The sequence below is a fragment of the Pteropus alecto genome, unplaced genomic scaffold (genome assembly GCF_000325575.1).
Source record: "Pteropus alecto unplaced genomic scaffold, ASM32557v1 scaffold75, whole genome shotgun sequence".
Classification (NCBI taxonomy): Eukaryota; Metazoa; Chordata; class Mammalia; order Chiroptera; family Pteropodidae; genus Pteropus; species Pteropus alecto.
Window position 1 is genome coordinate 31,238,354 of NW_006440638.1, and position 22,343 is coordinate 31,260,696.

The 22,343-nt window shown below is 43.1% G+C and overlaps 1 protein-coding gene across 1 annotated transcript in view; it reads left to right on the top strand.

Moving 5' to 3' along the window:
• The window catches only part of SYN2 (synapsin II), a 158,173-nt gene extending 136,468 nt beyond the window's left edge, over positions 1 to 21,705 (top strand). The window contains exons 8-11 of the mRNA XM_025050852.1: positions 2,797 to 2,871; positions 3,328 to 3,430; positions 4,760 to 4,909; positions 19,279 to 21,705. Of these exons, the coding sequence (XP_024906620.1) occupies positions 2,797 to 2,871; positions 3,328 to 3,430; positions 4,760 to 4,909; positions 19,279 to 19,407 (457 nt within the window). The 3' untranslated portion in view covers positions 19,408 to 21,705. The remainder of the gene's footprint in view (positions 1 to 2,796; positions 2,872 to 3,327; positions 3,431 to 4,759; positions 4,910 to 19,278) is intronic.
• The last annotated feature ends 638 nt before the right edge of the window (positions 21,706 to 22,343 follow it).

The window sequence follows — 22,343 nt, forward strand, 5'->3', positions numbered from 1 at the left end:
TCTTAAAAAGGAGACATCACATTTTTAAGAGTTAGAGTTTCTGAAAGCAATTTAAACGAAGCATAAGAGAATCCCCAACAATTGATTAAGGGTGGGTGATCAGAGCAGCTTTAGAAAAACATTTACTTATTTTTTTATTTTCAAGGTACAGTCAGTTATTTGGGAGAATGTTTAGGTACTCTTAGCTCCTCTTCCCCAAACTTTTGGCTATCCCCTTGCTCTCAGAAGAAGGAATTGGCTTGGCAATAGCCAAGATAAGGTTTGAGATCCTTTCCTTCTCCCCTAGCTCTCACTCTAGAGACCCAGAGACATCCACATTTGGTGGAAAGAAGGTGCTGTTCCTGCTCCACTCTCTTTAGGCAATAATATGGGTCCTTCCGTGGAGGTCAGAAGTCCTACGAGTCCTGAGAGGCAGTTGAGCTGTTACTGAGTGGCTTCTCCATGTCCCCTGTGCTCCCACATGCCCCAGGTAGTCTGTATGGATCTGTGCTCTGCATCCTGTTCTTAGAGAAAGGTGTGAAATGTAAAAGACATTATTATTGCTCAATAATAATGGTTTGAGAACCCTGTTATGTACCATGGCACTGTGCTAGGGACATGGAAGTGAGTGACTCTCTGCCTTTGTCCTTGAGGAGCCCAGCCTTGTCACAGGGAGACATCTGTAAAACACCACTGTTGAGAAGACAGTGTTATTTTCATTATGATCCGTCTTTGTGCTGCCTCTCAGATTTAGCGAGCCACTCTGCTGTCAGTTGTTTTTTTTTTTTCCTGAGCTGGGTAGTGGAGTGTAGAGGAAAGTGGAGCACAATGAGGAAACCAAGAGGCCTGGATTTTTATCTTATATCTACTTTGACTAGAGATACAATCTCGGACAAGTCATCTAATCTTTCTGTGTCTTAATCTCCTTGTCTGCAAAGTGGGGGCAAGAATCCCAGTCTACTCACAACAGAGGGGTTGCAATGAGGGTCTGGTGAGGAACTTGAGGAGGAAAAACCTTGGAAAGCAGTATCATACAAGTGTGAGGAGCTGTTATTACCACATCTGTCTATTCGCTACTCTGCCTGAGGGCTCTGGAATACTGGCTATGCTAAGTTTCTCACTGTCTGAAGACCGCTCTCTAGGGAGGGTACTCCTGGGAACTGCTGAGTGAAGACTAGCATGTCCAATCTTCAATCAATAGTGAGTGACAAGGACAGCACATGAAGGTCTTTGTAAGTGGCGTGAGCACGGCTTTTCTGTCCCCTTGGCCATCCCCATCTTCTTGACTGTGTCTGAGTGAAGACTAATAATTAAAAAGACATATTTTTGGTGTTTTGAAGTTTATTTAAAACTGTTGGTCCCTGTGATAACCTTGTGTTTACACAAGGATAGAAGAGGCTCAGACAGGTGAAGTGATTTGCTTAAGATCACCCAGCCAGTCAAGAGCAAATCCAGAACAAGAAACCAGGTTATCTGCCTCCTATTTAGTCCAATACTGGTTGACTAACACATGCTTATGGATGGAGGATGCAGAGGGCACAGCAGAGAATAGGATGCTGACTTGATTTCATCAGCTCTCTTTGATGGATGAGGCAACTTAAGCCTGAAGAGGTTAACTGACTTGTCCAGAATCACATTACTAATACTGTAGGCCCTCTGAAACCAATTGTTGAATGAATGAATAAGTGAGCTAGTGTGGAAGCCACTGGGAGATAGTCGCAAGAACCCTGAGGGTGTTCTCAGGATCAATAGAACTCAATTCATATATACAGCCGTCCCCCCTTGTCCATGGATGCCTGAAACTGTGACCAGTACCAAATCCTATATATACTATGTTTTTTCCTATACAAACATATCTATGATCAAGTTTAATTTACAAGTTAGGTACAGTAAAAGATTAACAACAATAACTATAATAAAATAGAACGATTATAATAATATATTCTAATAAAAGTTATTTGAATGTGGTCTCCTCTCTCAAAATATCTTATTGTTTTATACTCATCCTTCTTTTTGTGAGATGATAAAATGCCTATATGATAAGATGAAGTGAGGTAAATGAGATATTATAAAGTAAAATAAGGGTTACTTGAATAAAAGCACAGTGATACCATGACAGTCGATCTAATAATCAATACTAAGTGACTGATAGGAGAGGAGCATATGCAACATGGATATACTGGACAAAGGGATGATTCACATCCTGAGCAGGATGAGCAGGACAGTGCTAGGTTTTATCATGCCACTCAGAAGAGCATACAAAAAAAGTATGAATTGTTTATTTATGGAATTTTCCATTCAGTATTTTCAGAACACAGTTGACCACAGGTAACTGAAACCATGGATAGCGAACCACACACAGAAAATAGAGGACTACTGTACCAAGTCAGTCCAGATACTAAGTGAATAGGCTGCTGGGAATACAAGACATAATATATATCTTCAGGTGGTTTACAGACTTGTGGACAAAGGACTTAGCTCAAATAACTAAAGTAAAAAATAGATGTAAGATTGTGAGTGATGTACAGGCAAAGTCCTATAGAGGTTCTAAGGAGAGCAAGCACTCTGATGGTTGGAAGGTTGAGATGGCTTCATGGAGCCAGAGCAGAGGACTATTGTAGAAAAGAGGAAGGCATTGAAGGTGTGGAGTTGGCAGAGACAGCCAGGCTCTTGGCTCAGCAGACAGGCACCTAGGCTATTTGTGGGAGGAGGAGTGAGGAAAGCAGTGGTGAGCTGAAATTCTGGAAAGTTTCATCATGCCTTCCTCTTACTGGTGTGGCTCATTGCCTGTCCCATCTTGGTGGGACCTTGTTGTAGGAGGACGTCGATCTCAGGGAACTGGAAGACAAACACTGGCTCTGCAATGCTGGAGCAAATCGCCATGTCAGACAGGTGAGTGAGAGAAGGAGTTCAGTCCCCAGCCCAGCAAGAGGAGGGGCTTCCATAGAAAAAGAGGTGTAAGAAATGAGCCTTGCCCAAGGGGAGCCTCTAATCAGACAGGACAGATAGAACACAAAAGCCCAAGCAGCCATTAACAAGATCAGGACAGGGTTACATGCTAAATTATGGAGATAAAGACTGCCCATAGAAGGCTCCAAGAAAAGAGTAGTTACTGTGGGCTGGAATAGCCAAGGAAGTTCACCTAGAGCAGGTGAGACCTGCTCTGAGCCTGGAAAGATGGGTAGGATCTGGAAAGCAAAGCAGAAGGGCACTAAAGATAAGGCAATGTGTTTGATGGGGGCAGAGGGAGGGAAGGTTGCGACAGAGGTAGCAAGGAAAATGTGACCAACAAGCAAGCTTGGTATGAGCTAATACCCCAGCTTCAGGATACCTTCCCATCTCCTCCAGGTACAAGCTATGGGTAGATACCTGCTCTGAAATGTTTGGTGGCCTGGACATCTGTGCTGTCAAGGCTGTACATGGCAAAGATGGGAAAGACTACATTTTTGAGGTAAGTCTGGCTCAAGGAGTACCTCAGTAAGAGACAAACCCCAAAGCTGGAGGCCAAGCTCTTAGCTTGAGAACTGTGTGTGCAGCCTGGACTACATTTAGGTTAGACTCTCCTGGACCATGGGAAGGTTTTCATATGACATGACCAGTGGCTACGCATAGCAAAACACATCCACCGGTTGGAGCTCTTGTTTCCAACCAACTATGCTGACCCACACCATGGGTAAGAGATACCAGGCCTGGGTTTCTGGGGTCCTAGCCCTAATGCCATTCCTCTAGGAAGACTGTAGTGTTTTTACTATTCTTGGTCTCAAAAAGAATCATTCAATCTACTCACTTTGCAGGTGAAAAACTGAGGCCTAATGTCATGAACATGTATCCAGGGCCACAGAGTGAATCAGTGTCTCAACCTGAGCTAGAACTCAGATCTCCTGGATACAGGAGGTTCTTCTTAGCATCTCTCTAAGCTTTGGAGACACTTTATTCAGTCTGTCCCTGTTAATACAACTTTGCTGACTTCCTTTTCTCGTATTAAAGGGAAAGTCAGTGTCAGTATGAATCTTTCACCCAGATTCCTGCCCACCCTTTCTAGGATCAGGAAAGACCAGGAGTTGGTATTTGCAGAAGATTAGTGTCAGGAGCCCAGCGTGGGCTTCAGAATCTACTCCATGGTCTTCTTAGCAATCTATGTGGTCATTCCTCCCCTGTCTGGGTGGACTTCAATTTTCTTATCTATAAATGAGAGAGTTGGACTACAGAATCTGTGATCTTGGGTAGACAGATACTTTCTAAAATAGGAAAGCATTGATCTGGACCTTGAGGTTTAGGAAGAATCAGGATTGGGGCAAAAAGGGAAGTCATCCCAGTTCATGAGCAAAGGCAAAAATCTAGTCATTTAATGGGCAGAGTATGTGTAGAGATACAGATTTTGTGGGTGAAAAGTCACAGAGATGAACTCCCAGCTCCTAACCAGAGAGTTAAGGAACTAGCATTCATGTGTTTCGGCTCCCCCTGCCTGCAAACCTCTGGGCCCTGGGTCTGTACTCTCCCCTGCTGTCTACCTCTCCCCGCTGCCTTCAGCAACCAGTCTTTCAGTCTCACTGAGCACTGGCCTAGGTAAAGATTGGAGGGAGGCCCAAGGCAAAGGTTTGGAGGAGGAGAGGACAAAGGTTCTATTTCTGCAAAGGAACATGCTTCCAGCTGAAGAGAAGAACACCAGCTTCGTCTCCAATCTATCTCTGCTGGGTTAAGTCCTACTCATTCTGAAAGACTATACCAGGCCTTTAATGTCTCCAGACCCTTCCCTAACCTGGGCCACATCTTCCACCAGGTCATGGACTGCAGTATGCCACTGATAGGGGAACACCAGGTGGAGGACAGACAACTCATCACTGAACTAGTCATCAGCAAGATGAACCAGCTGCTATCCAGGACCCCTGTCCTGTCTCCTCAGAGACCCTTAACCACCCAGCAGCCACAGGTAAGCAGCTAGGAAGAGACACAGGAAAGCCAAGAACTGTTACCAAACCCACTGCTCTAGACTGTAGTGGCTCTAGGATGGAAAAGAGATCAGAAACCTATAGGCCTGGATGGGATATATGGAGTCTTCTCCCTCTTCCTTTCCTTCCCACTCCTTATAGGAATCTTGTCATTAGCAATCTGCACTATCCAGAGATAGACTACTGAATCTCTTCCCTATAAACTTGAAGTATCCAGGGAACCAGACCCATTTTCCCTTGGGATGCTCCTACTTTTAATCTGGAAGCTCTCAGAGGAAGAGCTGGGTCAGACCTCTCACTGTCTGGAAGGGGTCTGCCGCATTTGCAGAGAAAGAAGAACGTTTCTGAGAAATCTGCTGGTCTGGAGGGAGGAAGAGAGTCTCCCTCAATCTGGGAGAGAGTGATGAGGTAAAACTCAAATAAGAAATCTGCTTTCCTTCTTAAGGAAGAGGAGGCAGGTTTCTTCGGTTGACTACAGTATGTGATTCATGGCTAGTCATGTTCATAGTGACAGTAACCCAGCTGCAGGTCTAGTCGGAAATTCACATTGAAATTTTTGTGGAACCTCAGGCCCCAATGGCTCTAGAATGGGCCAAAGAAAGGCAAGGACCCTAGGCCTGAAGGTCTTTAGTCCAATCTAGGAGATATCTCATTTTTCAAAAATATCCCCAAACTCCACTGAGCTTTTATATAATGAAGTGGTAAGAACTCTCAATCTAAGAACTGAGTCCTAGTCTAGCTCTTCTCTTAGCTGTGTGACTTTCAGAGGATGTTACTACCCTTTCTAGGGTTCTAGTTTTATCACTTGTAAATGAAAATATCTCAGAAATCATCCTTTCAAAATCCTATTTCAAACAGTTAGAGAGGTAGAATAGAAAGTGACTCAGAATGTGGGCTTTGAAGCAAGAACTACCCAAGTTTGAATCCCGGACCCTCCATTTATTGGCTTTGTGACCTTGTTCAAGGTTTTTATTTTAGCTCAGGAGAGATCTGAACAACAGCAGCTATCTTCTAGGGTTGTTATAAGAATCAAATGAAGTAAAAAAATCAAAATATGGCATAGTATATCATAAGTACTCAATAAAGGTTACCTATTGTTATTATGTAAGCAAGCAGCCTCTGGGCATGGGTTCCCTAAAACCTTAGGCTTTGCGATCGTAACTCACTTTTCTAAAGAGTGGTGTCTCACTGGGATTATACCGTAGTTAGAAGCCAAGTAATTAGATCTCAAAATCCTTCAGTAAGAAAAAAGGAGAGTGAGAGGAAAAAACAGTTTAAAGTAGTCTAGATTATTTATTATAGAAACAAATTACCCCCATATTTGTCTTTTCATCATTTGAATATCACAGAATCATAGCACAGAAGCATAGTTGATATTATAATAATAGACTTGAGCTGTCTAGAAAGGGTTACATTTTAGTCAGTATTCCATATTCTGTTTAAGAAAGCTAGAAACATAATGTACAAAAACATTTCTGTAGAAAATGACTAAAATAAAACAGTATGACATTGGTAAGTCAGTTTCCTCTCTGGATCTCAGCTTTCCCACCTATGAGATGATATCTAAATACCTTTTGAGCTCTAAAAATTTCTTTGGGTAGAATACTTTCATCTTTACTGGTGTTGGATAAATGGGAACTTCTGGGCTAATAGATGTCGACTGACTCTTTTTGGGTATCCAATTTGAAAGTAGCTTCATGTGACAGGATATTATCATACATAAGCTCTTGCAGGTGTTTCACACCTTCTGTAGCTGGTTCATACTTTATCGGATCTCTGACCAAGTGCAAGAATCTGTTCCTGTACTTCAGGAGTGAGAGTCACTAGAGAATTACACTAAGTACTTAGGAGAACAAAGTTTAATTGCTTGTTAGAGATACAGGCCCATTATTTAAAATTTTGTACTTAACTAGAGGCAATAAAAAGATTTTCCTGGTTAAAAAAAAAAATCAGGCCTGTGGTCGACTTTATGATTTTTTAAATCTGATAGAATCAAAATATTTGGGTCCTAGCCTTACCTTTTAGTGCACACTCTCTCTCAGAAATGGAATTGGCAGATTATTGCTCATTCCTGCAATAGAGGAAGAGTGACAAGTAGTCCTCTTCTTCCCTTCAACCATGAGAAATACAGAGAACATCTGGTAGTCGCTTAAAGAATTTATGACAGAGTAAGAGAGCCTGACACTGCCCAGATAAGATAAACAAAAATGGGTTGCTCTGGGATCCTGTGAGGGGCCCTTAAGTACTTCTGTAAATGCATGCAACACTCTCTTGGCCTCCTACAGGGAAGTCATTCTGAACTAAAATGAAGGCTACCTTAAGAGTCAAGAAACCTGAGTTTAGCCTTGTTCTTGCCACTGAATCACCAGGTAACCTTGGGTAGATGTCCTACAATTTCTGTACCTCAGCATCTTCGAATGTAAAATGGGTGTTGAACCAAAAAATTGCTTAGGTCTCTTCTAGGAATAAAACTGAGATTATATGGAAATGATCTCTGAAACATAAAAGTGCAGTAACTAAAAGAGAATTCACAACAATATTGTTTCTACCCCACAGAAAGCATTAGCTCTTCTTTGGTACAAGCCCCTTATTTTATAAACATTCACTATTACAGCTTAAATATTTTAAAAAGAAATCTATCAAAGTCAAGTCAGGAAATATAGTAAGGAATGAACCTCCCTAAATATAGGGGCTCCTGCAAAAATCCAATGTAGCAAAGCCAGTCTGGCTCAAGGATACATTTTTTTCCGCTCAGCCTCACATTCGAAGCTGCAAAAGAATATTGTGGAAAGCACATCATGCTGGGAGTCAGGACACTCAGGGGCTAGTCCCACTCTGCCGTAATATTTTGTGACCTTGGGTAAGTCACTTCCCATCTCTAGGTCTCTCTTTATTCATCTATAGAGTGTACCCAAATTTACATGATGTCTGGATCCCTTTGAACTATAAGGTCACATGAACCTGGAGTCACCCCAGCCATAAAGTCTGAAGACGCAGCCCTCCACAAGACTGCTGTCACTTTTGACACTAACAGAAAGGTCAGAGTTCTCAAAACCACCCTCACATTTGATAATTCTTGGGAAGGACTCACAGAACTTACCGAAAACTATTATACTCACAGGTGTATTACAGAAAAAGCTTTAAGTCAAAAGTAAGTAAGCCAAAGGAAGATTCATAGGGCAGAGTCTGGGAGGGTTCCAAACACAAAGCTTCTGTTGTCCTTAGGACGTGTTGCCTACCCTCCTGGTATCTACGTATGACAATACACAGGATGGATTACCAGCCAGGGAAGCTCATCTGAGCTTCCATGTTCAGAGTTTTTATTGGAGTTTTATTTCATAGGCACTGATTGATTGATCACCTATTTGAACTCAGTCTCCAACTCCCCCCTCCCAGGAAGTGAAGCTAATACCATTGTGGCTGGAGGGGCCCACTGTGAGTCACCTCATCATACACTATCAGGTGTGATCTGAGAGATTCCCACCATGAATAACAAAGACACTCCTATCGCTCAGGAAATGCCAAGAATTTATGGGTTATTTCCCAGGAATAGGGGACAAAAGCCAAATCTCTTTGGGCAAGGCCAAATTCTTTACTTCATACATAATTAAATAAATTTAGCAAATGTTTCTCAAATACTTTAAGCCCTTGTGGGCTGGGCCCTTGCCTTATTAATTTGTTTCTGCTGACCAGCACAGGCCTAGCCCAAAGTGTGTGCTTAAAATTAGTTAACAGACTTAATGATGAATGAGATATAGTTTCTGTCCAAAAGTTCTTTATATTCTAAATTGAAATCATGACTGAAATCACAGAGGTCATTACCATTTATCAGATGTATCCTCTATTATCTTTCTCCTGAAACTTGTGCCTTGACCCCAGGCCACCCAAAAGAAAAAAAACACCCAACAGTCTGCCACACGTAGCAAAACACCATAACTGGGGCTTGAAGTCATGACTGTCCTGGTCATATTTCCACCTCCCATTTCTCCCTGATAATCTTTCCATTGGTCACATTTCAGTCATCATGGCTCGAGGACCATGAAGCTGTCAGAGCAGACTGTCTTCATATTCCCGCTATCATATCTACCATCTTACCTGCATCTTTACCCACATGAATCTCTTTCTAAGGCCCACCCTCCAGTGGTGATCTGGATCTCACCTACTTTTTGCTTTCAGGTATCTCCTCTCTTCTCCATCTTCAGTTTTTCCTCTTCCAGAATATTATCACGTAAACATACAAATATTTCCCATTAAGAAAAATAAAATGAAAAACAAAGACCTTCCCCAATCCCATATTCTCTTCTAGCTACTGCCCCATTTCTCTGCTCCCCTTTGCAGTAAATCTTGAGCAGTCTTAGTCACCATCTCCCCTACATTGCATCAGCATTCCACCTCTACCGCCCCACTGAAATTGCTCTTGTTAAAGTCACCTCCATGTCACCAAGTCCAGTAGTCACTTCTTATTTTGAATGACTTCTCAGTAGCCTTGACACAGTTGACCACTCCCTCCTTCTTGAAATTTTCCTTTCCATGCCTCTGTGACTCCACCCTTGCGTGGTTTTCATTTTACTTCATTGGCTTCTCCTCACCTCTTTTGCTGGCTCCTCCACTTCTAAACCTCTAAATATCAGTGCCCGAGAATTTGGTCTATGTACATTTGGCTGCCCTGATCACTCGTTGAACTCCAGATTCGTACTTCTGACCCTGCTTGACATATTTATTCGCATGGCTAAAAGACATCTTTAATATAACATAGCCAAAGCAGAACTCTTGTTTTCTTCCCCCTTAAATCTGTTTCTACTCCTGATTTCCCCCAAGCAGTTCACATAGGCCTCTACCTGCTTCTCTACCCTTGTGCCTCGCCAGTTCTTGCTCACTGTGCCTTAGCCATACTGGTAAGGGCCTTCATATTAATTGTGTCCTCTCTCTGAAATGTCGTTTTCCTTATTTTTGCATGGTTAGGTCCTTTATGACAGTAAAACTGAAATTTTCTTAACCATCCAATCCAGAGTTGCCACCTAGCAACTGACTACCACCCTCCCTTATGTAATTTTCTTTATAACACTTGCTATCAGCTAAGATCATCCTCATCTGTTTCTTTGTCTCTTCCACTAGAATGTAAGCTCCTTGAGAGTAGGGACTTGTTCACTGCCGTATCTCTAGGGCCTGGCTGAGTAGCTAGCACCTAGTAGCCATTGAATATATCATGGTTATACTAAGGGGTGGGTGGGTAGAAGTGGTCAGCTCAGATTCAGTCAGTTGTTTATAATAAAGTTAAACAATAAAAAACGAGGTCAGTCTGCTTTTTTATTATCATAATGCAATAGCAATTCTACACAATGGCTGTGATGAAATACTCCCCCTACCCTGGTAAACCACTCCCATCTCTCCTTCCCCTTAATATGCCACTATAATGCATATTTGTCGAATGAGTCTTTACCAGCCATAGTGGCATATTGGAGTTGGTTTTAGGATCCTAAGAATGATTTTGGTAGTATGCAAATGAAAGGGATGTAAACCTAAAGCCATTACCTGGGTCCCAGCCAGGACTTTACATGATGAACTGAGCCCTTAGGTGCTGTCACTAACTCCTGTGCCATTCCACAGTCAAGCCACTCTCTTCTGTGGCTCTGTCACTTTGGGCCTGAGTCACAAGCCCTAGGAGCTGCTTCTTGCTCAATATTCTAGATCAAGACTGGGGCTGCTTATGACTAGCCATTTGTCTACCTTTCTTTCCATCCTTGCCTATAGCTCCTGAGTGGTTTGTTTTGTTTTTGTTTTTTGGGTTTTGGTTTTTTTTTTTTATTCGAGAAGAGTACTGAAGGAGGCTGGAGGGAGGTGAGTAGAGGGCACACCCAACCTTGTTGTCAGCCAGCCCCCTAGCCTAAGATGGATTAATCATAGAAAACAGAGCCATAGAAGTGGACCCAGGCTAGCTGCTATACCCAGTTTAAAGGAATAAAGGCAAGAGTGTAAGAGGCAATGGCTGTGTCTCTAAAAGCGTGGAAGAGAGTGGCAAAGCCTTATCTGGTTGATGACAGCTTAGCTTCGGCTGGACTGCCAGCTCTGGGGCTGCCCATTGACTCTAAAGTGTTTTAGGGAGATGATTCTCAAGGTGGCAGTGACACCTGGTGGCCAGTCATGGCCAAAGCCTCCAGGCTATATACCTCCAGAACCTCCTACCTATATACCCTGCTTTCCTATCCACCCTCACATTCACTGACCTTTGGGGTTTGTCGTCGGAAATCAGAGCTGGGCCTTACATCCTGAGTCCCTGGAGAGCTGTGGGCTGCTCCTGAGACTCATGGGAACCAGAGAGAGAACTTCAGTTGGACAGAGCCTTCAGGTCATGCCAGTAGAGGTGGCATCCTGGTGCTCTCCTTTATGTGGCTAATCTTTCAATTTCTCATTACAATGCTTCCACTCTTTTTATTTCCCTATAAAATCTTCCAGGGCCAAAGGACTAAATTGCTAATGGAGGGATTTCAGACACCAATGGGCTTTCTATTTGGTTTGTGGTTAGATCCATGAGAAGTGATTCTAAGACTCAGCCTTTGGAAGCATTAATACATATGTAGTATCCAAGAAGAAGATGAGCCTCTTCTACTCTGAGCTGATCAGACCAACACCTGCAATGTTGTTTCCAGTCTGAAGGTCACAGTATAACAAGGACAAACCCTCACTGGCATGTCCTTAGAGGAGAGAAAACCGGGAGGTTGAGGAATTTGGCAAATGTATTTTATGATTAAGAGTTAAAGGAGCTGCAGTTGAAGAGCAATAGTCTTAAGGAGCCCCATGACTTAATATCTTCGGCGCTCTGATAGCTGTCATGGGATAGAATTGGTGCCAAAAAGTAAAACTTCTGGAAGACGGGAGTAAACTGTTAACACTGAGAGAGAAAATGGCTACTCTGGGAAGTGGTGTGTGACTGCTACGTCATTGCCAGTGTTCAAGCAGGAACACGATGAGCCACTTGTCAGGGACATTGTAAAAGGGTAGGCTGGAGGCTAGGGCTGTTGGACCAGGTAACTTTTAAAATCTCTTTCTAGATCTGAGATGCTATGATCCAGGCTGGTTGTTAGCCACAGACCTGGAAAAGGCAGTGATGAGAGTTCAGACTTGAAGGACTGGATCCTAATAACCTCTGGTCTCTAGTAGGATATTCTACCAGTCCTTTTTTACTGGCTCTCTGGTCGAAAGAGATATTCAAAACATTTCCAGCTAGGTCTTTCCAGCCACAAAGGCTTGAAAAGATGAGGTCTCTTGAGTGCAAGGAGACCAAGGCTGAGAAAGGGTTTCATTGGATTCTAAAGGGCCACACAGTTAGAAAGGGAGCACAATTCAGATCCCAAACATGGGACTAAGAGAACTTCACTTAGCTTAGAAGAAGTAAATTTAGGACAAATGAAAGGCCTTCCTGCTTCCCACAGCAGGACTGGCTTTAGGGAATTTGTTCCCCAGTGAGGATAAACTGAAAATTTGAGGAGATTTGAGGCAGGTTCAGATAAAGTCGCTAGTGACTAGATCCCTTAACAGACTATTAAGGGAAACTGACTATTTTGGGGCTGTCTTAACTTTTTAGGGACATCTTTAATCACTGGAAGCTGACATTCTGACTTCGGGTGACCTGGCCCTCAGTGCCCCCATAGGTCTCATGGACTGCCCCCATGGGACATGTCTTATATCCTTAGGAAATCACTGGTTAAGGGAGGGCCCCAATTCAAGCAATGAGCTCTGCCTTCAGAATAGCAATTTCCCTCACAAAAGAAGGAGGAAGAGCTCATCTTTGGGCACCTTTAATATAACCTTTCAGAGGAAGGAATGTGGGCATTGGTGACTACAGGGGTGATCCCAGAAAGATTCCAAGGTGCCTGAAAACATGCTGTTCCCTTTGCTCTGACTGAACCTACAACCTCCTGACCACATTCCTTCCTGCTGCCTCATTCCCCCTGGGGTCCCAGACTGGGGGAGCAGGGCCTGGGGGAACCGATCAGAATAGTTCTGTGGCATGTGGAACAAAAAGCTTGGCCTGGCCTCTTTCCTAGGGCCAGACCCTGAGACCCTTTCCCAATTTCCTGTCTCAGATATGCTGAGCAAGCACAGGCCTTCCTCCTTGGTGGGGGCAGTTGGATTGAGGCCAACAACTCTTAAGAGTTGAGTCACTAATGTCTTTCCTTCCTCAGCTTTCCATTCTGCTGGGACCTCAGGAGGTCCTGTCTCCCAGTTTGTCTGCTGGAAGCCACAGGATGGCAAATTAAAGGTGCCTTTGACAAAAACCTTCATCATGGGCTTGGTTTCTCTATCTGACCAGTGATTTGTTTTCCAGTCAGCTCAAGAGCTAATACTGTTTCTGAAGTGACTTTTCTGTATCTTCAGAGACCTTGCTGGAACTAATCAGTGATATACAGAGGATGTGGTATAGCTTAGCCCAGAATCCCCCACACATTGAACTACTATGCACCAGTTGACAGGAAGCCACCCAACAATATCTTCTCTACTGATACATGAAATCCTACCATCCTTTGGACTGATATTATTGAATAATATTAATGAAGTTCACTTATATGAACATTTGGCCTACCACATTACAGTTTATAAAGCACAGCCATTATGTTGAGCCTCATAACCCTACGTGAGATGGTTTGGGCTGGTATTTCTATCTCTGTTTCACATATCCGCAAAGAAAATGCAAATGACTTGTCTAAGATCACACAGCTTGTAAGCAGGAGAGCTGGATCTTCTGGATCCCCTACCAGAGTACAGAGCTGGTAAAAATGGATAGAGCGGGGCCTTTGTGACCCTGTATAAGGGAATTTTTGCTCTCTTCCTCCTGACAGCTGAGTGCTAAACCTGCCAACCTGGAGGAGTCGGAGCTTTACCAGCTCTCTCCTGTCTCCTTGGCTTCTCTCATCACTAAAGCCTAGTGGATTGAGCATAGCAGGATACAAGCTCAGTTGGCTTTTATGGAGTGCAGCAGCATACTCTTCTTGCTAAACCCGTCAAAGCTTGTGCCTGCAGGATACCTCTGCTCAGGCTCAATAGCCCTGGAGTCTTGCTGGGCTTAAGACTCCACAGCTATGAAGGGCTTGTCTCAAATCTTAGACACCTAAAGAACTGAAAATTTTATGAAGGAATTAATGGAAGCCCAGAGCCAGAAGAGCCTATAGAAGTCATCTTCCTGCAACTATGTGAGCCCCTTCTACAGAATCTCTGACCAGAGATTGTCCAGGCCATGCTTAAATACCTCTAAATGCCAGGAGACTCACTACTTCCAAGCCAGCCCTTGACCTTGTTCACATTTACATTAGACTAACTTTGATCTTCTACTCTGTCCTAAATGCTTCCATTTTACCTCATTTAATCTTTATAATTGGCCCATTTGGTAAATTGAGACTCAGAGATTAAGGAATTTCCCCAAAGTCACATCCGGAAAGATGTCATTTCCTTACTTCTCACCATCCTATCTGCTCTGTGTACCCATTTTATTCCACCCAAGTCCCCCTTAAAAGAATTACCCAGAACTGGTTGCAGTGCTCTCTTGTAAGGTTTATCAGCCAAAAGATTATTGGACCTGTGGCCTCCCCTTTTTGAAACTCTGATGCACCTCCAGCTGCATTAGATTTTTGGCAGCAGCATTACAAACTGACATCCTCTGAGCTTATTTTCAATCTCTAAGCCCAGGGTAGTTGTAGTTGTAGTCTTTTTCCTTATGCTATTATAAGGCCATTTATTTCACCTTCTTTTTTGTGTGCAGCTGGGCACAAGCATTAGACTTCACGTTCTTACCTGTTTTAAGTCAACTCAACGTCCTGAGAGAAACTGCATCTCAGTCCAGCCATGCATTCCTGTTGCGGGCTGGCTGTAGGCCAGTCTTTGGCAGTGACGCCAGAGTGGCCAGACTTCTGTGGAATTTGGCATCCCAGGCAGCTCTTGGTGACTGGAGACAGATCCCATGGTAGCCAAACCCCACAGGGAGTAGGCCCTCAGCCCCAGCAGACAGAAGCCTTGTGGGCAGAGCAGAGAGTCTCAGCCTGGCAAGGGACAGTCCTAGGGGACGCTCCTTCTGCCTCCTGTAGCTCCTGGGAAGTCTTCCGTCCACAATCTTGTGGAGCCTAGGGCAGGAGAAGCTCCCTAGGCCAAGACACATTCCCAGGTTCCCACAGGACTGGAGCTGTTCCCTTGAAGCTTTCGGAATAGAACTTTTGGGCACAGTTCATCCTTGGGTGTCTTATTTGTATACTTCTATGGCTTGGAGAGGTAGGGCCTGTCTTCATGACATTATTATTCCTGTCATCTCATCCTATGAGTGTCTGGAATTATCCCATTAAAGCTTTATATATGGGATTTTAAAGTTTTTTTTCCTGGAATCATAGATTGTCAGGGTTGGAAGGAACTATAGTGTTCATCATCTCTGTCTCATAATTAATGAAGGCATATTCTCAGTATCTTTGCCAGGTAATTCTCTAGCCTCTGCATGGACACACCCACCTCCCAAGACAGCCTCTTGCACTGTTTTAACTATACAAAGTTCTTCCAAAAAGTGAAAGTCTATTCTGCTGGGGCTTCTGCCCATTGGCTCTGGTTCTGCCCTTGTGCTCTATGGTCTTCCATAACTTTCTCTGACAATGACAATTCTCTGGGAGAAGAAATCTTAAGATGTTCTTGACCAATGCCCGAGATGATTCATTAGCAGCCATCAGTGGTACAGGGTAACACCCTGGGGGAGGGAACTGCCAAGAGCCAGTCTAGTGGCTCCACAAACTATGAATTTTGCTGTCTTTCATCTGAACATCCCTATCAGGCAACGAGGGCATAACTCTGATGGCTTGTGAGGGAGCCCAGAGGAGGCTGTACCATCACAACAGAATAAAGTTCTCTGAAGCCCAGGAATGGGAGCCCACTGCATGGTATATTCCATCATGGGAGTGAGACCTAGGAAACAATGGAGCTTCTGAGGAAAAGACCTCATCAGTATCACCATCACCAGCATCTATTATATTTTATTTAGCACCTACCAGGGCCAGGTGCTTATAGATATCTGGATGGATGGATAGATAGATAGATAGATAGATAGATAGATGGATAGATAATCAATCTTTATATCACAAAAACCTTTTGAAAGTCAGGTGCAGAGGGGCAAAATAACTAGCCCAAGGTTACAAGCTAGTTAAGTGGTAGGTTTAGATTTAACTCAAGGTCTGCCTAACCCAAAAGCCCAATTCCTTAATCATTCTGCAACCCCATCATAAAGACTTGCTATTGTAGACTTGGGTGGGGTGTGTGTGTGTGTGTGTGTGTGTGTGTGTGTGTGTGTGTGTGTTTCGGGGAGTGAGGTTAGTGCCCAGCTCCAGGTAAAAAGGCAACCCTTATATTCCGTGCTCCCAATATCAAATACTATATCCTGGCCCCAGACTTCTCATCCAGCTGGCAGCCAGGTTAAAAGAAAGAAGAGATCACAACAGGAAAGAAGTGTTGGGCCCAAAATGCCCCAGCTTGGCTAAGTTAGACCATCTTGGTGGGAGCAATTATTGCTGCTTTGAGGCTTGTTTTGACTTTACCTCTGAGATTGATATACAGGCACCTATAACAGGCCTCAAGTTTCATTCCCTAACCTGAGCATTTTCAGATCTGCTCACCAGAGTTAATACCAAGTAAAATATAGTTTAACATTTTAAACCTTTTTTTAAAAAAAGGGGAGCGGTTAACAATGTTTTTCTTTTAAAAGATTTATAGTCTGCTCCATTTTGGATTTTCATTATAGTTGTTACATGTTCATTTATTTAACAAGCATTTAAGGACCTCTTATGCTTAGCCCTGTGCTTGATGATGTTCGTAAAATGACAAGATTTGAATATTCCAAAATTATCCCTGATTCTATTTTAACTTTTAATAATTAATTCCCATATTAGGCCACATATCCAAAATTTTCTTTGAAAAAAAAAAATGGGCACTATATTTGTTAGGAATTCATGGGAAGATGAAGACACTTAGTCCATGCCCTCAAGGATCTGGCTGTCTTCTTAGAAGCATCATCCCAGTCTTCAGGATAACAAGTTAATACTGCAGATGCCCCCTTCAGTAGTATGAGTCTCCTAAGTGCTATTATAGGAGTTTGGAGAAGAGATGACAATTAACATGGATAGTCAGGAGGGGAGATTTCATGAATGGGATAGAACTTAACTTAGACCTCTAGGATGTGTTGGATTCGGTTGGTAGAAAAGGAGAGAAAAAGTACTCCTGGAGGGTACTCGCCATAAACAATGGAGTGGCCTAGATTAGAGAATAAACATTGAGAGGTCAGGCCTGATAGGAGCAGGTGTGATTAGGACATGAGGGAGAATGGCTCAAGGGATTGTTTCTAACCATGCTAAAGAAAGTTCCTGATGTCAGGCTGAAGAACGTGGATGTTATTCTCTAGGTAATGAGAAAGTGAGCATCAGACTGCTGGCACTCACATTCCAGTTGCATTAGCCACTACTGTATGAACCTGGACAAATTACCTGACTTAGTTGTGCCTCAGTTTCTTTATCTAAAATTAGGGATGTTATAATAGTTTCTACCTCATGGGGCTGTTGTAAGGTTTAAGAGACATTGTGCATAAAAGTTTCCATCATGTTACCTAGCATATACAAAGTATTAGCTATAAATCTTTTAGAGCAGTAAAGTGATGCAATTAAGGAAAGAGTTTAGAAGGATAATAAGTAGTCATGGAGAAGATAAATTGGAGAGAGACGAGACTAAAGAATTAGGAGACTATTCTAGTAGTCCAAGCAAGAAATGATACAGGCCTGATCAGGGTTGGTGAAGAGAAAATGGTGAATTTTAGATGCCAAGAGGGAAAAAAAATGATGAGTCTTGATGGCTAATGGAATGGAGTGGTCTCTAGCTGGCTTATTGGGTCTGGATATTTCAGTGCCACAGCTCAGACCAAGCCTCCTGGATTCCATGAGAGTGCTTGGAAGAAGTGAAACAAGTGTCATGTTCTTGCTGTGATCTGTGAGGTTGGGGATTATAGATATAATGCTCTCTAATGTGGGATACTAAGTGCATTTTAAAGGCCCACTTCTTCCTTCCATCTGAAATAATCTAAGCAGAACAGTTTTAGGCAATGCTGTTATTAAGACCATGATACTAGAAAGGGTAATACTTCTGTTTTCCTGGTAGTGGAGCTAAAAATGGGACTTAATAGGCAGGAGGGGAGATTGGTGGCCAAAATCAGAGCTCCATGGGAAATGGGGAACAGGAGAAACAGTTTTAACGTGGGAGTAGGGCTTGAGGAGTGGGGGGAAGTGTCACAAGGGGAGAGGAGCACTAAGAGAGGAAGTGGGAGAGTGCTAAAGACATAACTCAGCCCATTTTGCAGCCTTGCCTCAGAAGCTCCCTCTTTGACATCACCATTGGCACACTTGGCAGCCCTTAGGCTTTAGAGAGCATTTCCCCTGTGCTGAATTCAAGCTCCAAAAGCTCACTGCCTTTAATACAAATATTAGACAAACTGAAGTCACATGCATCTTTGATCCTGTCAGGGCATAATCAGAATCACAGCTGGGAGGAGAGGAAGCTTGGGAGTGAAGTCCTGTTGTTAGGTAAAATGCAGTGATATTCTTTGAGAGGGAAAACAGCTTGGCCTTGAGCACTTTTACAAACATTAACATCTTACTCCTTCCCTCTGGGTAAGAAGGGTTCTGGGAAATAAACAACTGCCCCCTCCCTCAAGTCCCTCCCTGTGAAAGTTCCAGCCAGCCCGGAGTGACTCTGACCCCCCTGATTTAGACCCACAGCTGATCTCACCCGGTAGTTAACTCCCACAAGAAGAGAGCCAAGTCTAGGCAAGTCACCTGGTCTAACTCCCCCCGCCCCCGCCCCCCTCCCCTCCACACACACACCCACCACTTCCCCAGCTCTCCAGGCCCTGGAGTCGCCTAAAACCCAACTTGCTCTCTGGAGTTTGGTGTTGATCCCTCCTTTTCTTCGTGAAGCTAGGCCTGTGAGTATCACGGGAAGCTGGACATCAGGCAGCTCCCATAGAATAAACCAGATGCTGTTAGAAAATTCAAAGCTTCCAGAAAGAATAAATCTATAAGTGGGCAAAATGAAAAAGGGGCTGAGGAGGTCTCAGACATTGTGTATGAGAATGGTTCCAAGCCCTAGACTGCCTATGCCATGCCCCAGCAACACCCCAGAGGTGAGAGAGAACCCCTTTGAGGCATTTCTGGAACAGCAGAAGCCTCTGGGCCAAATCTCACTGGATCCCATAGATCCCACTGTAACCATGCCACAGAGCCACAGGTTTCTCTTTGGAATCTGCTTGGAGTTTTGTTTTTATCTTTTCTGCATTTTTGTCTTCCAGAGTGGAACACTTAAGGATCCGGACTCCAGCAAGACCCCACCTCAGCGTCCACCCCCCCAAGGTTGTTTACAGTATATTCTCGACTGTAATGGCATTGCAGTAGGGCCAAAACAAGTCCAAGCTTCTTAAAGTGATTGGTAGTTAATTTTTCAAAGCAGAAATTTTAAGCCAAAAACATTTAAGGAAAGAAAGGAAAGCGGGGAGGGGAGCAACAGACCCTCCCATTGGTGCCGTTTCTGTGCTTTTTCAATGCTGACTGGACTGTGTTTTTCCTATGCAGTGTCAGCTCCTCTGTCTGGTTGTTTACCTGTTCCTGTTCGTGCTTGTAATGCTCACTTATGTTTCTCTGTATAACTCGTGATTCCAGGGCTGTTTGTCAACAGTATACAAAAGAATTGTGCCTCTCCCAAGTCCAGTGTGACTGTATCTTCTGGGTGGTTTGATAGTATTTTTTAAAGATTACACAATGTGGGGTGAAACAGGAATAGGGGCTGGACAGGGGAGAAACAAAGACCACAAAAACAAAACCCAACTCCTCTCCTGCTCCCCTCATCCCAGGCTCAGATTAAACCACCCCCCACCTCCTGCTTACCTCCATGAATGTGCTTGGGATCTTCAATGAACTGTGCTTTTTGCTTCCTTTCTGCATGACTAGGGTAAATAGATAGAAGTTTAAGAGATTTTCAAGGTCTAATTTCCATAGCTTCATCCATTGAATCTGAAGTCATCTACCTTTTTCTCCATTTGCTAAAATGTGGTGCAGTTTGAGTTTATGTGAATCGGCTGGCTGTGCCTGTAAAGTTCTTGTGTTTTTAGTGATTACGTGAAATACAAAGAACAAGCTATTTGCAGGAATGTGTTCTGTATTTTACATCCCAGTGTACCCTTCATTTTTATTATGAACTAATTAGCTATGAGATTAGACAAAAAAAATGGGGCCGCTGATGTGCAATATCAATCAAAGTGAACTTGTATTTTCTATGTTGATCTCAGTCCCCTTAAGTTGTTTCTTCTTTGTTGCTGTTTCTGAATTGGCCATGTGTGCGCTTCTGTAGAACTGAGGCTTCTTCACAGTCCCCAAAGCTTGACCTGTGTACAGAGATGATCTTTAGCAGTTTTAGATATAGAATGCAGGGAGCTACTGAAAGTCTGGGAAGGATTCAGCCATTTTGCTCTTGGCCTCTCCTGAGGCATCATAACACAAGATCAAATCAAAAATGTCCCATTTCACTTGAGTGGGTACACTGCCTGCAGAACCCTTAAGTGGACTCCGGCTTTAGTTTTCAGCTGTTCTAAGAGCCCTCTGGAGTCCAGATAATGAAGAGCTTTATCTTTTCTGGGAAAAACTGTCTCAGATTTCAGCTTGGTTGTATTTGGGGCAGAGGCAGCACAGCCGTGGTTCTTAAAGAACCCTCACCAGTTTGTTCTCTTTCCTTCTGGTAGTGATGAGGTAGTTAATTAAACCAGACCTTTGGTTCAGTGCCTCATCTTGCCACCTCCTGGCCACACTGGGAATGGGCACCAACTCCCTCCTCTAGCACCACGGTCCATGGAAGTTCATGCCAGCAGTTTTAGAAGAAATGCTTCTGGCTCTACTTTTACATTCTCTCTCATTTCTATACTAATATGTCACTGTTCTGGATTATCAGGTTTGAGGAATAACTAGTGTTGGTAGTATGTAACATGATTTGTGTGTCAAGGGGCACTGCCCTGGTTTCTCCTTTGGTTGCTGGCAAATTCTGAAGCTATAGGGAAATGCACAGAAAGTGAATGTTGTCTGTGATCCTCCTTTAGATGATGATGGCAGTCAATCTGTAAATAAATATATATATATATACACATATATATATTTACATACTTCCAGGTGGGTTACATAAGAATCAGGTCCTTAAATACCTCCCAATTCGATTAAATGATAGAAGGGAATAAAGCAACATTTTCTAGAATGAAGAAACACATTTTATTTATTTTTATTTTTATTTTTTGTCCAAGTGGTGAGCTGATGGTAGTGTTGCTTCTCTGCATGTTATCAGTGTGAACATCTAGGTGCTTTTCATGTGACATTTGTGAACCGCAAATACAATCTTTCCATTTGAATTCAGTCAGGCTCCAGGGTGGTATCAGCCAAGGTCTCTCAGGTGGGGAAGAAACTGCCAAAAACAAACAGACAGTGTACCCTGACTGTCATATGCCCTCAGGCAGCATGCTAAAGGACAATTCTATGTCCTGGGGGACATCCATGTCACAGTATAGGATTGCCATTCAGGTGTTTTGTACCCATTTCTTTTCTGATGTTGTCCCCTTTTTTTGTACCGATCCAGCTGGGAGAAACTCAGCCAATGCTGGAAGTGTGATTGAAGTACCTCTCTTTTGTGACTCTCTTGTACAGCTTAATGTGCAATAAAGGAAAAGTTATATCTGTCTTCAGTGTTAAGTTGTAAAGTTTCTGGCTATTCAAGCATCTCTTTAGAGGTGGGAAAGTACTCAGATTTCTGGTACAAGATGCTGAGCTATCAACCTGCAGCACTTTATAAGAAAATGCTAATATAAATGATGCCAAACTTTGGAAAAGGCAAAGACTAATTAATATGAATTAATCTGCTAATCTGTCATCTTCAATAGTTATCTAATTTGAATTTGGAAATTCTTAAACATGCAAATGCAAAATTCCATTTATTCATTTATGTATTTATTTATGTGTAACTAACTCCGGTATTAATTGGTACTTGATGATAAACTGGAACCCATGCCATGGAGTGGGGAAATGGACTGACAATCATGGATATAGACATAGTGATGTAGACATAGAATTCTGCCTCTCCAGAGGATGCAAGTATTCTGGTGTTTCTAGAAAACAAAGTTGCAACTCTTAGCTGCTGTTGAGTTTCTATAAGCCTACTCCTTCTAATAGGCCCATAGATATGGACTCTGGGATTGGATCTTCCAGGCCAGGTATACATCATTTCTACTAGTTCGTATGTGCTGATGGGAACATCTTTCAATTTCTTAGTATAGGAAGCCCCTCTGCAAAATCTGAGCAATCTGGTACCATACTTCCTGCCTAT